The 14,265-nt window shown below is 36.9% G+C and overlaps 1 protein-coding gene across 1 annotated transcript in view; it reads left to right on the top strand.

Moving 5' to 3' along the window:
* Positions 1–12,075, top strand: part of LOC149575532 (uncharacterized) — a 39,441-nt gene extending 27,366 nt beyond the window's left edge. The window contains exons 3-4 of the mRNA XM_089815298.1: positions 1,900–2,114; positions 11,547–12,075. Coding sequence (XP_089671424.1) covers positions 1,900–2,114; positions 11,547–11,847 — 516 coding nt within the window. The 3' untranslated portion in view covers positions 11,848–12,075. The remainder of the gene's footprint in view (positions 1–1,899; positions 2,115–11,546) is intronic.
* Positions 12,076–14,265: the final 2,190 nt, after the last annotated feature.

The following is a 14,265-nucleotide window of genomic DNA, read 5'->3' as shown; positions in this document are numbered from 1 at the left end:
GTTGTAAATCTGCCCTAATGTTTTCCAGATCCAACAAATCCCTTATCTAATTCGATCTGTCAATGAAGATTCCTTGTAGAATTACCTTTGGGTGGTCTCTCACACCTACAGGCATTCAACCTTAGATATAATTTAATCTCAGATGCATGGATCTGATGATAAGCACTTCTCAGGGATCTCATACATTTGCCCAAATTAAAATTCTGAAATCTGGATACTCAAAACTGCTCCCTTCATTTTATTTTATCTCCATTTTCCCTCCACTGGTCATTCAAACTCTTCCTAGAGCTTCTCCCTTTTATTCAAAAACATAAAATGATGTTTTACTCTATCAAAATCCCCTTCCTAGGGATCAAACCTCCCTAAGGGGTATTTAAGTTATAACATGTAAATATTACTTGCTAGGGAAGTGTGCTAATAATATTTTATTCTAGCTTATTACTGTTATATGATATTTATCACTTTATTATTATTTCATTTAAGTCTAAATTAGGAAATAATTTAATTATTTTCAAATTAATTATAACTTGCTCTTCTGGATCCTAATCTGAATTCTGTCTGATGATACCTATCCATTGATGCTGCATGACCACTGTGAGCTAACAGCATCCTCCTAAAATTCAGGAACCCTCCTTAAAAGTAGGAACTGTGCCAAAAGTCTCCAAGCTGATCCTGGAGATCTCCTGATGCATCTTGGTCAAGTCCTAGTCAATCCCTAAAAGGTAGGGATTCCTCCTAAAATCTAGGATACAGTCCCAAACTGGCTAGCAAACCGCTGATATGTCTCCATATGCCCCTGAATGAGTCCCCAATAAAATTTGCTAGCCTAGAGGAACTGTATAATAGGCCAACCTCAGCTCTCAACTCACTTGCCTAAGGAGTGAACGTTATACTCATCTATGTGAGACTAATTATGGGCCTTATACCAATATCTTAGATATTATCATAACAGTTCTACGCTAAAATATACATCATTATCACATAATTCTTCATGTAAGAGTGTTCTTCGATGTGAATCATTCCTATATTAACTGTGCTTAGCTTTAAAAGCAAAGTCACACTACAGAAGCTGATGGAACAGCTAAAAGTAGTGAACAGTTCTTGTACGTTAAACTCAAGAAGAGATTTACTATTTATCAATAAAGTTTAAAATTAAATCATTTTGGTCAACTTTCTGTACATAGAATCTAAGCACAACTTTGAATCAGATATCAAAACTCGAAATGACAGTAAAGCCTCTTTACGAAGGCCATAGCTTGCTAATATTCAACAGAAATTAATACAAATGAAGGTTCTTAAAGAAATTGAGAAATTCAGAAACAAAATCAGGATTTGATTGTTTTCTTTGTCAAGAAATTACTTACTTTGAAATGATATTTAGTTCAGAAGTTTGAGATATTTCAATTTTGTTTAGTTAGGGACAAATCTCTCCATTGAATTCCGTGGGAGTTGCACATGGTTTCCAATGAATTCTTATACTGTTTCAGATTATGTCAAGCATTGTTAAGCATAGTGAAAAGGATGAATAGATTGGATGTTATGTCAGTAGCAGTTTCCACTTGGTCAAATCGATGGATAATAAATTTCAGGATCTTCACAAAAACTGCAGAAATCTAGCCAATTTGCCAAATTCTCTGTATTTTTTATGAAGATCAAAATATTCAAGACAAGCATATTTAATTATTACCAATCAAAGTTAGAAACATCTTTCAAAGTTTGTGCCTATTGTCTATTGGTGCTAGATTGCTATAATTCAAAATATTCTCAGCTTGGTCTTAGAAATTTGTACATTTGTAAATTTGTACTTAGAAAGTTGCTTTATGGCTATATGTAGCTGACAAGTGACAATTAGAAAAGAAAAATCTGACCAATGTTTTTCTGCTTGTATGTATACTGCAGCCTGCAGATGTGAAGTTTATACAAATAGGGGGTGCTACAAAATGCTTTTATCCTTCTGATCCAAGTATAGCATTGGGCAGTTTATCAATTATATTTCTTGCCATATCATCATATTTTGGAGTTAAATCTATATTTTTCTCTTACAATGGGAAAACTATTCCAACACATGCACTTTGGAGAAGCACCACACTAGTAGCATTTTTTATTCTTTCCATGTGAGTAATTACTTTGGTAACTGTAAATTCAATATGTGTTCTGCAGAATAAGCATGACTCATAGAGTAGTTGTTTTGAATTTACTTTTTATTCTTTTCTAAAATTGTTGGATTGTGTATCTTCACAATGTTGAAATTCTTAAATTTTTTGACGCTGCCAGCTGATTTAAAAAAGTTTGCACATCTTATTTTCCATATAACATTGAACTGACCCACAAGATTAAAATGTAATGAGCTACCCCATTTCACTTCTCATAATTTCTAAGTTTTATTATCAGACATTTTAACAGACAATTTGCAAAGATAAAATATGTTACTGTTATGAACTTACCTCTGTGTTAAGGATGTTTCAGTTCCCTCTCTATTCACGTGAATGCTAAGAATCTCATGGTAAAGTGTCCAGACCATCTCCAAAGAAGACGAACAACCTCACACCACCCAAACACACAGGAGTCCTGTTATTTCCAGCAAGATGTATTTACCCTCAAAACTCTGCAAGTCCTGTGTATTGTAATACTCGGTTCCTGGGTTTCGTTTTCTTTTACTGTAAACACCCAGGTACTCTGATAATTCTGTAGTCGATTGTATGAAAACCATGCTTCCTAGTGCAATGAAACAGCAAACTCACAAATTTTGATGCTTAACTCTCAGTAGAAACCCAAAATCCCTTGAAGGAAACACTAAATGCATTCTTTCTTCCTTACCAAAAATAAATTTAACATAGTTTGGAGTAAGTACATGCTCCAGGATTTCTGAATAAACTCAGAACAATATTGTTTGGCGAAGTCGACATCTATTGTTCATGATGCCATGAAGACCAAGAATACATCATGATATTCTAATTCATGTTAGCTCCGGAATCCTTCAATTTCCAAATTTCTGCACAAAGCTCTGTATGGTTTTGTTCAGTGGTGACTTCTAGGCAAAAACCTTTACTTGCTAGTTGTTTAATATGACTCTTGTACTGCAACCATGAGCTCAGAAAGAACACACGATGGTTACAGACATTTCTTTTCTGAGTCTAGTCCGCATCTCTGTAACGGCAGGGGCTCCAATATTTGGAATTGAAAACTGTCAACAACCCAACAGATAAATAGTGAACAATCATTAATCCACCAGCACCTGCAAATTTGTCTCAGAATGCAACTTAACAAATTTGCAAAAACTTATTTTGAAAACACTTTCCGGCTGAAACTTCCTATGGTCTGATGATGAAGCGCAATGGTGAATCCTAGACGAATATACACCAAGGATGGATTTGGGATTCCATCCAAACCATCAAGAAACTCCAAGGGTTTCCATCCTAGGTTTCTTGTAAATGAAGGCCAAAGCTTTGAAGCTATCTGAGAGAAAATAGCAAACCCATAGTCCAGCAAGAACCTCTCACTGTTCTTTGCAGTGACTCTTGGCTTTCCTGCTGCTTGCCTCTTGAGCTTCCTTTTATTTGTCTCTTTATCATCCTTTCTCTTTAATTTAAAATGACTTTATTTTTTTATTAATTAAATGAAGTTTCCATTAAACTTATTATTTCTTGACAACTTAAATTTTAATTATTTAATTAATTCTGATGTCAAAAAAAGGATATTACATAAAATACACCAAACAGCTTTCATAACCTGAATAAATTTATCTAGCTTATAGGGAGTCTAACTCTGTGGCTGACTCTTTGGCCAACGTGGAGTACCTAAGCTCTCTTGTTTCTGTCTTTCTGCTTTCATGTTTTGTTCTTTCCACAAACACTGTTTGGTGCTCCCGCTGCTGGCTGTGGTCTTGTTTGTATGCTTTTCAGTCCCTTAGACTCGTTTGTGGTCTCTTGTTGGACATTAATAAATTTATCTGATCTTATCTAAGTGCTGGATTTTCATTAAAAAACACACCATATATTAGGTATTTTAGGTCATGTCTGGAACTGGGTTCACAAATATGCTTCTTCACTTCCAGACATAATTTTCGATTTGTAATGCCCCTCTTGGCCTTTGCATTTAATAAATAAATAATAATATATAAATATATCTACAAAACTTATTGGAGGTTTTGTATTTTAACAAATATACAAATATACCTATATATTAAAAAGGGGGACTAAAGATAAACACAGGAATCTGCGTGGAAAAAAGATGGAAATGAAGAGACATGTCAGTTATGTTTTTAGGAATAAAAACAGAAATGTTTTCCAATACAGGGGGGAGGGAATAAATTCGCAGAAAGAGAACATTATTTGTTGTAGATTGGTGCGACCTCTGTGTTAACAGAGCTTGCCCAGAAATAGCCTTCTTTGGCACTGGTAGAATTTCCCAGGAATCGTTGGAAGTTTCAGAATTACAGAGAATCAATTCCGAGAATTTGCAGTGGTCGATCTAGAGGTTATGAAAGATTGGAAGACACAGTTTGTAAATTCTGAAGGTTGAGCCCAAGATGACTCCTAGCAAGTATTAGTTTCAAGTTCATCTAATCGTTGTACTTGTTCGTGAGAGATTACTCAGAGTGTGTGGAAGCTGGAAATATCATGATGTTTGCAGTAGATAGGAGAATACAATTAAGACAATGTCTTTTCCTTGACTGTGATTTGTAGTAAGGGAGCGGTGGGAGTTAGGTAGAGTTGGGTAAGTGTTGGAGTATCGGGACAATTTGACTTGTATTGGAAGTGTGTCATCATGAACTTTATGCCCAGGTTATACAAGGAGTTCTCAAGATAGCATCCCTGCGAAGGAACTGCCCCACTGTGAGAAGTTTGCGAGTGAGCCGCCAATATAGTGTTCAATTTTCTGGGAAAATACAAGCAATCAAACCGATGTGGGAGTAATACCAGAATCGCAAGGGAGACAGGAAGATACTGAGGTGATTCTCTCCGATGGAGGAGATTTAGACGGGTTTCTGTCCAATGCTGGAATTGAGATGGAAATCTCGTGTGGAGTACTTAACAATTTGTGTGCTGTCTGCAACCATATGAAAGATATTAGAAAGTTAGAAACACTTGTCGCGAATCTTAATGAGTGCAGTGTATTGTAAGTTTATCTTTCGTCACTGTTGTTATTGTAATCATATCAAACCTTAACTCTGTTTATTCTGCGAGTTGTTAGTTGTTTAAATTGAAATTGAAATGAAGGAAATGTTATTTGAAATCATGTCCTACTCCAACTAATTTATCTACAGAGGGGAAGAGTCATTTCATTTTCTGAGAATATCATTATGTTACATCCTTTGCTAAGAAACATAAATCATTTTTATCAACAAAAAAAATCAAGGGGTAGCTTGTTTCAATGGTATCAAAGCTTAGTTAAGCTCTTGGATTGAGGTGTTATGCGTCCATCAACTCATCATTACAATCTTTGGAGGAATAGGTCAAATCCTAACTTGAATCAACAACCTGAAGTTGGGTAGATTGATTTTCAGATAGGAGCAATGGACAAAGATGCTCAAAACACTGGTGGAATTGAAAGTTTTCTCGGGGAGCTGGTAAGAACACAAGGGAAACGATGAATATGTTAACACAATCTCATCAGCAAATGGCTCAAATGCTGACTTAATTAGAGCAGCAGAATGGTAATCGAGGAAACAGTGGAAACAACGGAAATCAAGGACAAGGAAACAATGGAAATAATAGGAATATTGGGAACCAAGTAAACAATGGAAAACAAGGATAGGGTTCAATTGCAAATGGTCATGAACAACATGGAGCCTCTGGTTGTACAGTCCATTCAAGACCATTAATGCCTACGTTTGTTAATGCCAACAACCTACCAAATGAGAATGAACAAACTTAGCAAGAATTTTATAGACAGGTTTGAGCTGATTGGCAAGCTTTGGGAGCAGGTTTTCAGGATGAAATGCCTTTTCTGGATTGCATAGCTTTTAGAGAAAGGAATAGACCACGCTGGGGAGGTGGTGGGAGATTTCAGAGCCAAGAATTGTCGAAGAGTTGGTAAGGTTACCATTCCTTTTTTTGGCGGTTCAGGGAAGATCACACAGTGAGATCATGGGTACAAAAATTGGACACTATTTTCCAACTCAAGCCAATGGAAGAAGGTGAGGCTATAAACTTAAAAATATGCAATTTTGCATTTGAAAGGTAGTACTCATGAATAGCGGTATCATGGGCTGATTACTTTAAACCATGATCAAATTATATCTTATGCAAATTTATTGGGAAGTTCATAAATTGCTTTAATAGGAAAGACCTAGAGTTAGGTTTCAAGGAGCTGACTCAATTGAAACAATGGGGAACCATAGAGACTTTCATTGCAAAATTTTAAAGGCTCTTAGTTTCAGTGACTGATATCTCAGAAAGGAGAGTGGTACTCTTTATAGATGGGTTAATGGAACCTTTGAGGGGCTGGGTTAAGGCCATAAACTTAACAAATCTGCAAGATGCAATCAAAAGAGCGAGGTAAATGGAAGCCTCAACTTCAAGGAGAAAATAGTATCCAAGGAATCTTCGTTACGGAAAAGAAATGGACAAAACACTCACACAAAGATTCAAACCAGTCAAAGAAAGTGCAGACCAGATTAGATGCTGTGCAACCTCTGAAAATTTTGGACAACAGACTGAATCTGACTCTGGTGACAAAGATTCCTCTTTAGAAGAATCAGGAAAGGAATGGGGAAAGAAGAGTTGTATGGAACAATTAACCAACTTGCAGAAAATAGGCTCTTTTAGAGTTAGAGGGATGTTGTCTTGACAACGAATAGTCACACTCATAGTGACAGGTGCAAAACACAATTTTGTTGATGAAGGAATTTTGGCAAGAAGGGGATTAAGGACTGAAGAATGTGAGGGATTTAGAGTAATGGTTGTTGATGGCTTTACACTTACTTGCGCAAGGAAGATGCTAGATCTGCATTCAGCTAGGGGAGTATGAATTGAAGGACGACTTCTATTAGTATTGGAGATATTGATGCAGTGCTTCCATCAAATGACTCTGTTCACTTGGTGAGTTTAGGATGAAATTGCAAATAGTGGAAACAAAATTTGAGATTGATGGGAAGAAATTTCTTCTTAGAGGCATGATAAATGGTGGCCCCGAGATAGTATCCTTTAAAATTATAAAAAGAATAATGAGGCATGATCAAGTGGAGTGGACAACAGAGTGTTATCACACCAACTGAATTAGAACAACAAAAAATGAGTTTTCAAGCTGAGATTAAGGTGTTGTTGGATAAGTGCAAAAAAAGTATTTAGTGACATTCCACCAAATATAGGTATTAAAAATATAGTAGAACTAGGATAGGGAGCCAAACTAGTCATAACTACTCGCTATAGGCATTCTAAAAGATATAAAGACAAAATAGAAAAAGCCATCAAAGAGCTGTTGGAAACAGGACATATTAGACCCGAAAAGAGTTGTTTTGCATCTTTAGTAGTATTAATTAAGAAAAAACATGGACCAATGCAAATGTACATTGACTATAGAGCCTTGAACAGGAGAACAATAAAAAATAGGTATCCAGTTTCTTACATTGATGAGTTGATAGATGAGTTGCATGGTGCTTGCTTCTTTTCAAAGATAGACTTGAGATCAGGATGCCATCAAATCAAAGTTTGAGCGGAGGATGTGGAGAAGATAGCCTTTGATGCCACTTTGGGCATTACAAGTTTCTAGTCATCCCCTTTGGGCTGATCAAAGCACTGATCACCTTCCAATCTTGTATGAACTGGATTTCAACAAGCAGCTGTGTAAGTTTGTTTTAATATTTTTTGATGACATTTTGATATATAGTAAAACATGGGAGGAGCACTTGAGGCTCTTAGAAGAGGTGCTTAGTATTCTTGAATATGATGTTGTCCCAAACTGGTACTGAGAAGGGGGAATGAATCAGTACAAACTTTCCAACCGGTTTGCTGAGCTATCACACCAAATATTCTATATACTAGCTGCTTTAACAACAACACAATAGTAAAGGCTGTACGATAAAAGCATACAAACTCCCACAAAAATGCATACATCAATCACACATGGATTTTTGTACGTGGAAACCCTTGATGAGAAGAGGAAAACCATGGTGGGAGTAAATATACCCACTAGCCTTTTACTGCAGATAAAAGGTTGCCTGGTTAGAGGTTACAACTGTTCTTTCTAGGAATGCATCCAGTTATGAATGATACTAACCTGTTAGGATTACAAAAGCTTTTCAAAACTACCTTGTTAAAGGATTTACAACACTCCTAGGAGGTACCTGGTCGGAGGATTTACAATATGATTGCTACTGAAGCATGCCCGGTTAGGAGCTAACAAAATGGCGACAATGGTAAGAAAACAATCAAAATGGTTGATCTAAATAAATGACACACCTTGCCTTGTAGATCTCTTGAGTATACCTTGAAGATTCCTTGATCTTCACTCACTATCTTGGCTTCATTTGTGATAGCTACGGTATCACCTTTCACTCTTTCTGCTTAACTCTGTCTGCAGTCACCAATTTGTTGCACTTTGGCTCTCTTTTGCAACTGTATTCTTCTTCACTCTCTTGCTCACTGATCTTCAACAACCCAAACAACAACTTCCAAAATGAAGTTTTAGTGTCTTTATACACACTCCAATGTCTGGGTGCCATAACCCAAAAAGAAACCCTTCTCAAAGTCAATGTATTCAAATTTTGAATTGCATACCTGAGCTGGTCACAGAATACCTGTGACACCTACAAGGGGTCTATACTTGTAGGCCTGCCAGTCACCCTGTAAGCCTATGTATAGCCTCAGTCCTTAACTCTTCGCGTATGTTAAAATACTGTCTGTTCTGTTACATCAAGTTGCAGTATACACATTCATTTGCTATGTCACATCAATGGTGACTCATCGTGCTTTGTCTGCTGCCAATGATTATTTACTGCACTTGTTTGCCTGTTATGACTTGACCTCAACCCGTTCTTGTTCTGACTGGTGTAGGAGTCTACAGGTTGTCATTTAGGCATAATATGCTTGAGCTCACCGGTTGCCAATCACTGACAACACCTTGGTATGCTCAGAATTAGGATTACCAATCTACAATCATCATGCCAATGAGACTTGTAAGTCCAACATATGAGTCTTTGTACGCAAAGGAGTCTAAATGTGAATTTGGTATAACAGAACTGCTATATCTTGGTCATATTATTAGTTCTGAAGGAGTGAGTGTTGATCCTAAAAGATCAAAGATTTAAATCATAGTGTTTTGACTAAGTTTGTAATTGTGATGATAGTTCATCTCTATTCTATCTGGTTGATTAGAGGAGGAGCCTACCTATAATGGTGTAAAAAGCATCCCACGATTTTATGTTATTTTAATATTTTTGCAGTTATTGTGGTGGTTTAGTTTGTATATTATTATTTTATGGAGGTTGTTTAATGAGGGAGGGACAAAAACTAGTGTAGATGTAAACTGGCAAGGCTTTCTAGGTGGGTGTGCATGACATCTTCTCAATGCCAGGGGACTTCAATTTGAAATTCCTTGACCATGTGTTCGTAGAGTCTACAATGATATTGGTGGGGTGCAAAATAAATCATCTATATGATCTAGGTCTTGCAAAATGGATTCAGATTCACTACGCAAGACCATTTTCAGTTGTTCAGTTTTTGATATACAGGATGCAAATAATTCGGTTGTATGGTCATTAAAGGCTGCACTTTATCCCTTTGCAATTTTCTTTTCCTCAAACTTTCAAATTGGGAAAAACAGGGAATTGTTCCTTCAGTAAAAGTAAATTCATGGGATATGGGCATATTGAACACAATTTTCTCTACTGAGGGATAATCTTCGAGTGCCTAAAGTAACATTCGGGCTCAAATAGTGATTGTGAGAAGCACATTTAAAGTCCTGTGTGTAGCTGGATCGGTGTTTTTCATTTTGCTTGGTTCACTGCAGAACTCATTGAATTGTATGGTCACTGGTGATTGTGTTTGCCATACATTGTGTTTTGGCTATGTAGGTTTCACAAATGCTTCATGTGTACTTCATCAATTGATGATCAAAGTTTCCTTTGTCAAATTTCCTTTCTACTGTCAATCGAACAGATTGTGTCAGATCTTTGTCTGTGTTTCATCATGGAACACTCATTTGTTGTGGAAAGATCAAATTATGATCAGGTTGTTCTAGCAACTAGCAGGACATTTCAGCATAACTGTCCTTTCTTACAGCATTGTCACAGGTTAGGAACGTTACATCATGCTCTTGATTTTTAGTTGTTTTGTTTATTTCCTGCAAAATGACTTCTCTTTTTGGGTGGCGGGGGAGGGATGATGTAATCAGCATACAATGCCTTTATTATTTTTTTGTTATTATGGTTGTATTCAAATATGTATTAATTTCTTGTTGGCGTTTGGATAGTTACAAGAGTCACTTGGTAGATAGTTGTTTTCTCCTTTGCAATTGCTGAGCTCTTTAAATAAACTTTTCCTGTTCAGTAAGGTATTATTTGTTTTGATAGAACTTTATGTGTGAATGTACGATAAATAAAAGAGCATTTTTCTTACTATCTTCCACACCAGCACTCTGCAAATTGTTGTTTGTTCCCCTCCTGTTGAATGAAGATTTGACCTCCTCCACATCCACCTTTAATGATGAACTAAAAGCATATAGACTAGCCAAAAAGTGAATCAACTTGGAATTCATGAGATTCTGTGAGGATATTAGGGAGGGGGAAATAGAACTTAAAATAAACAAAAAAATTTAAACCTCTGCAACTCATGTAACAGACTGCTGTCCACCTATTTAGCAAATATCACAATGAAATATAAATTAAAATGGAGAACACAAAGTCCAACTAACAAACTCACAACAAAGGAGAGGAAAGCACTGTAAGAACCAAGACAAAGGAGACCAATCAGATTTTCTTGCAAGAAGAGAAGAAGCTCTGTGAGCTCTCATTAAGGACGAATTCTCATCTTTCTCAGTGAATCTAGAGAACCATCTTCCTCACTCACTTGTTGATAGGAAAATGCTACATGTCATTTAAAACTAGTATGCTACCAATCGCATCTAAATCTCATGATTTCTCAGGACTTACCAATTACTATTGTCAATTTTTCTTTGATTTCTTGGGTATCATTAAATCAATCAAGTGCATCTTAGATAGAAGCTGGAGCTTAATAAGATAAGAAGCTTTCTCTTCCAAAGTTTTCTCACTTTTCACTAGACATCTTGCCACTGTTCATTTATTATAAAATAGGGGTTTGAGATTGAACACATTTGTTTCAACTTCTTGCCTTCCTGTCTTATCAATTAAATATATTAAAACACTATATTTGATAAATACATTCTTGGTTGCTTCAGTCTAAAATTTTCTATGGCTAAAACAACATAAAGTTGTTCTAATAAAAAACATTTGTCCTGAAGCTATTTCTCGAAACTTAAAAACATTTTTCAGTTAAAAGATTGTAGAAAGAAGCATAAAGGTATTAACATATTTCCCAAAAAAATTGGTTTTAAGTAGTGATACAATACTGGTTATTTCTTAACAGTGTGATCTCCATCCTTGCTACAAGCTTCCTGATGTGGGCAACTATCACTGAGGGTGTGCACCGGCATAATCGTGTGCACAGTGATCCTGTTGATAAGTGCCCAACAGCAAAAACTGGCCTCTTTGGTGGAGCTGGATTCTTAGCTTTGGATGCCTCGCTCTTCTGGCTGATATGCCAAATGCTCACCATGAATGCAAGAGAAGATTACGAAGATGATGTGGATACAAAAGGTGATTATGGAAAAATCAGTGTTGCGGATTATGTTTCTACCGCAGACATTCCTGTGAATTCAAGCGTTTAACTGAGGGAAACCTGGACCATATGATACAATCTTTTGCATTAAATAGTATTATCACAGTTGCACGTATATTTCCCTTGAAATCTATGAACATGTTTCTTTAGGGGCATGGCTTTGCCCTCCCTCTTTACAAGAGAACCAAATAACTTTGATATCAGAAGTTGAAAGAACTTGGCGTGGCAGTTGTTATTTGCTGACAATAAGTTTAATACAATGGTTTGTTTGCCTGCATGTTAAAGTCATGTGATAAGAGGAATCATGAACTTCTTATTACCCAGTCATGCCGTAATTGTCTTCATATGATATGATATGATATGATAGATTTTAATGACGTCCACGAGACTAAAGTAGTCTATGGGACCCATGCAATCGCCCTCCCGAGTCAGGAGCCAAACTAGTCAGTTGCAAAGTTTTGGTTAACTTGTTTCTTCTTCTCTGAATTTTGATAATCAACTCCGCTGTTCTCTTCACTTGATCTTCCTCAAATAAATAGTTGAAGTCCTTGTTCTGCAGAATTTTTGTATAATCAGATCTGATGTCGTTGTAAGCCAAGCATTCCATGACAAAGTGTTGCTCTGTCTCCACTGTTCCCATATTGCAAAATAAACATGTTCTGTCTGCCCACTCTTCCTTTGGAACTTGCCATCTACTAGTTTCACATCGCAGCTGATGTGAACTAGTTCTAATTTGTGCCATCAACATTTTTGCTTTCCAGTTAATAGGTGCCCTTATATAGGCCTTTTCATCATGACTAGAAGTGGGATTAAATTCTTTAATGTAATAAGATTTTTTCCTCCCTATGTGTCTTGTCCACAGAATATTGCGAAATTTTTCATTGACAAACTTTTTTATTTCTTTAATGTTATCCGGGCAAGCTTGGATGTCGATATCCCATTTTTGCATCCATTTGTCATTTTGTTTCATCCATGTGCTTTTCCGCCTCACAAGTTTTTCCTCTATTACCAACTTGGGCCAACGATGTGTTTCTAGACTTTGAGTTTTCTTTAAATAGCTTAGCATTCGGGTCAATGCGACGGCTTCTATTGGAAAGGAACCCACCTCCGCCAAAAGGATTTCATACGGAACTGTGGTCTTGACTTTAAGATTGCATGTGATAAAGTGTTTTTGAATTCTTTCTACTTGCCGCCATTTCTGTTTGGACATACTACCGCCCCACACTTCACATCCGTATAGAATAACCGGAGTGACCAGCAAACCAAACAGAGTTTTCATGGTCGTCCAATCCCATAATTCTGCGTTCCTGCACTTGTTTTGTAAAGAGTATAACGCCTTCCAGCCCCCTTGGATTCTTTTCGATCTACAAGTATCCCAGTTGAGTTTGTTATGAAAATCGATGCCCAAGTATTTGTACTCTTCCACAATCTCAAGGGGGCTATTTTCAAACAGAAACTTGTCTTGTATGCCCCTATTCTTCTTTAGTGAGAAGATCATAATTTTGGTTTTGCTAGTGTTAACTTGCATTCCTACATCATGGCAAAAAAATTCTAGTGCTTTCAAGTGCTCTTTCAAACCTTTAGCTGTTCTAGCAAGAATAATGAGATCATCTGCATATAAGAGCAATCTTATCACGAAGTGGGCCAGCTGCACCCCCTCACCATTGGTCTTGTTTATCCACTCTTCTAACTTGTCAATATAAAGCCCGAATAGTGTGGGAGAAAGCGGACACCCTTGCTTAACCCCGATGTTGCTATCAAAATCTTCTGATAACCCTTCTGTCGTTCTGATTTTAGCTTTGACCTGCTCATATAATCTGTAAACCGCTGACGTAAGTTCTTTAGGGACATCCAGCTCTACCATTCTATCCCATAATTTATTACGTGGCACTGTGTCGAAAGCTTTTTTAAAGTCCACGAAACAACAAAAAGCCTCGTTCCCCGGAGTGTCCCAAACTTTCTCTATCAAATGCCTGAGAGTGATGCCGTGATCTATAGTAGAGTGTTTTGGTCTAAAGCCTGCTTGCCCTTTTGCACGTTTGCCTTCTGTTTTAGCCCAGTTGCTGATTTTTTGTTCTACCAAACTACCAAATAACTTGCCAAATAGTGGATTGATCATGATGGTTCGGTAATTAGAAGGATTGTTTATATCTCCACTTTTGTGGAGTGGGATCACCACACTTGTAGTCCATTTTACAGGGAAACCCTCTCTATTGACACTGTTGAAAATCTTAGTGATGTGTGGTGTGAGGATTTCAGCACCCCATTTTAAGTATTCCGCTTGTAGCCCATCTATATCTTGCGCTTTACCAACAGCTAACCTTTTGATGCCTTGAATAATATCATTTTCACTGAATAACTCCCCCGTAGTCTCTGTTTCCATGATACTGTGTTCTCTTAGATCACATTCGTAGAGAGTCTTGGCATATTCCAGCCATTTGGTTCCTGTTATGTTATTCACTATCTG

Source organism: Cupressus sempervirens, chromosome 2, assembly GCF_028749045.1.
Source record: "Cupressus sempervirens isolate cs-2001-9-10 chromosome 2, ASM2874904v1, whole genome shotgun sequence".
Taxonomy (NCBI): domain Eukaryota; kingdom Viridiplantae; phylum Streptophyta; class Pinopsida; order Cupressales; family Cupressaceae; genus Cupressus; species Cupressus sempervirens.
This window is presented reverse-complemented; position numbering and strand designations above follow the sequence as displayed.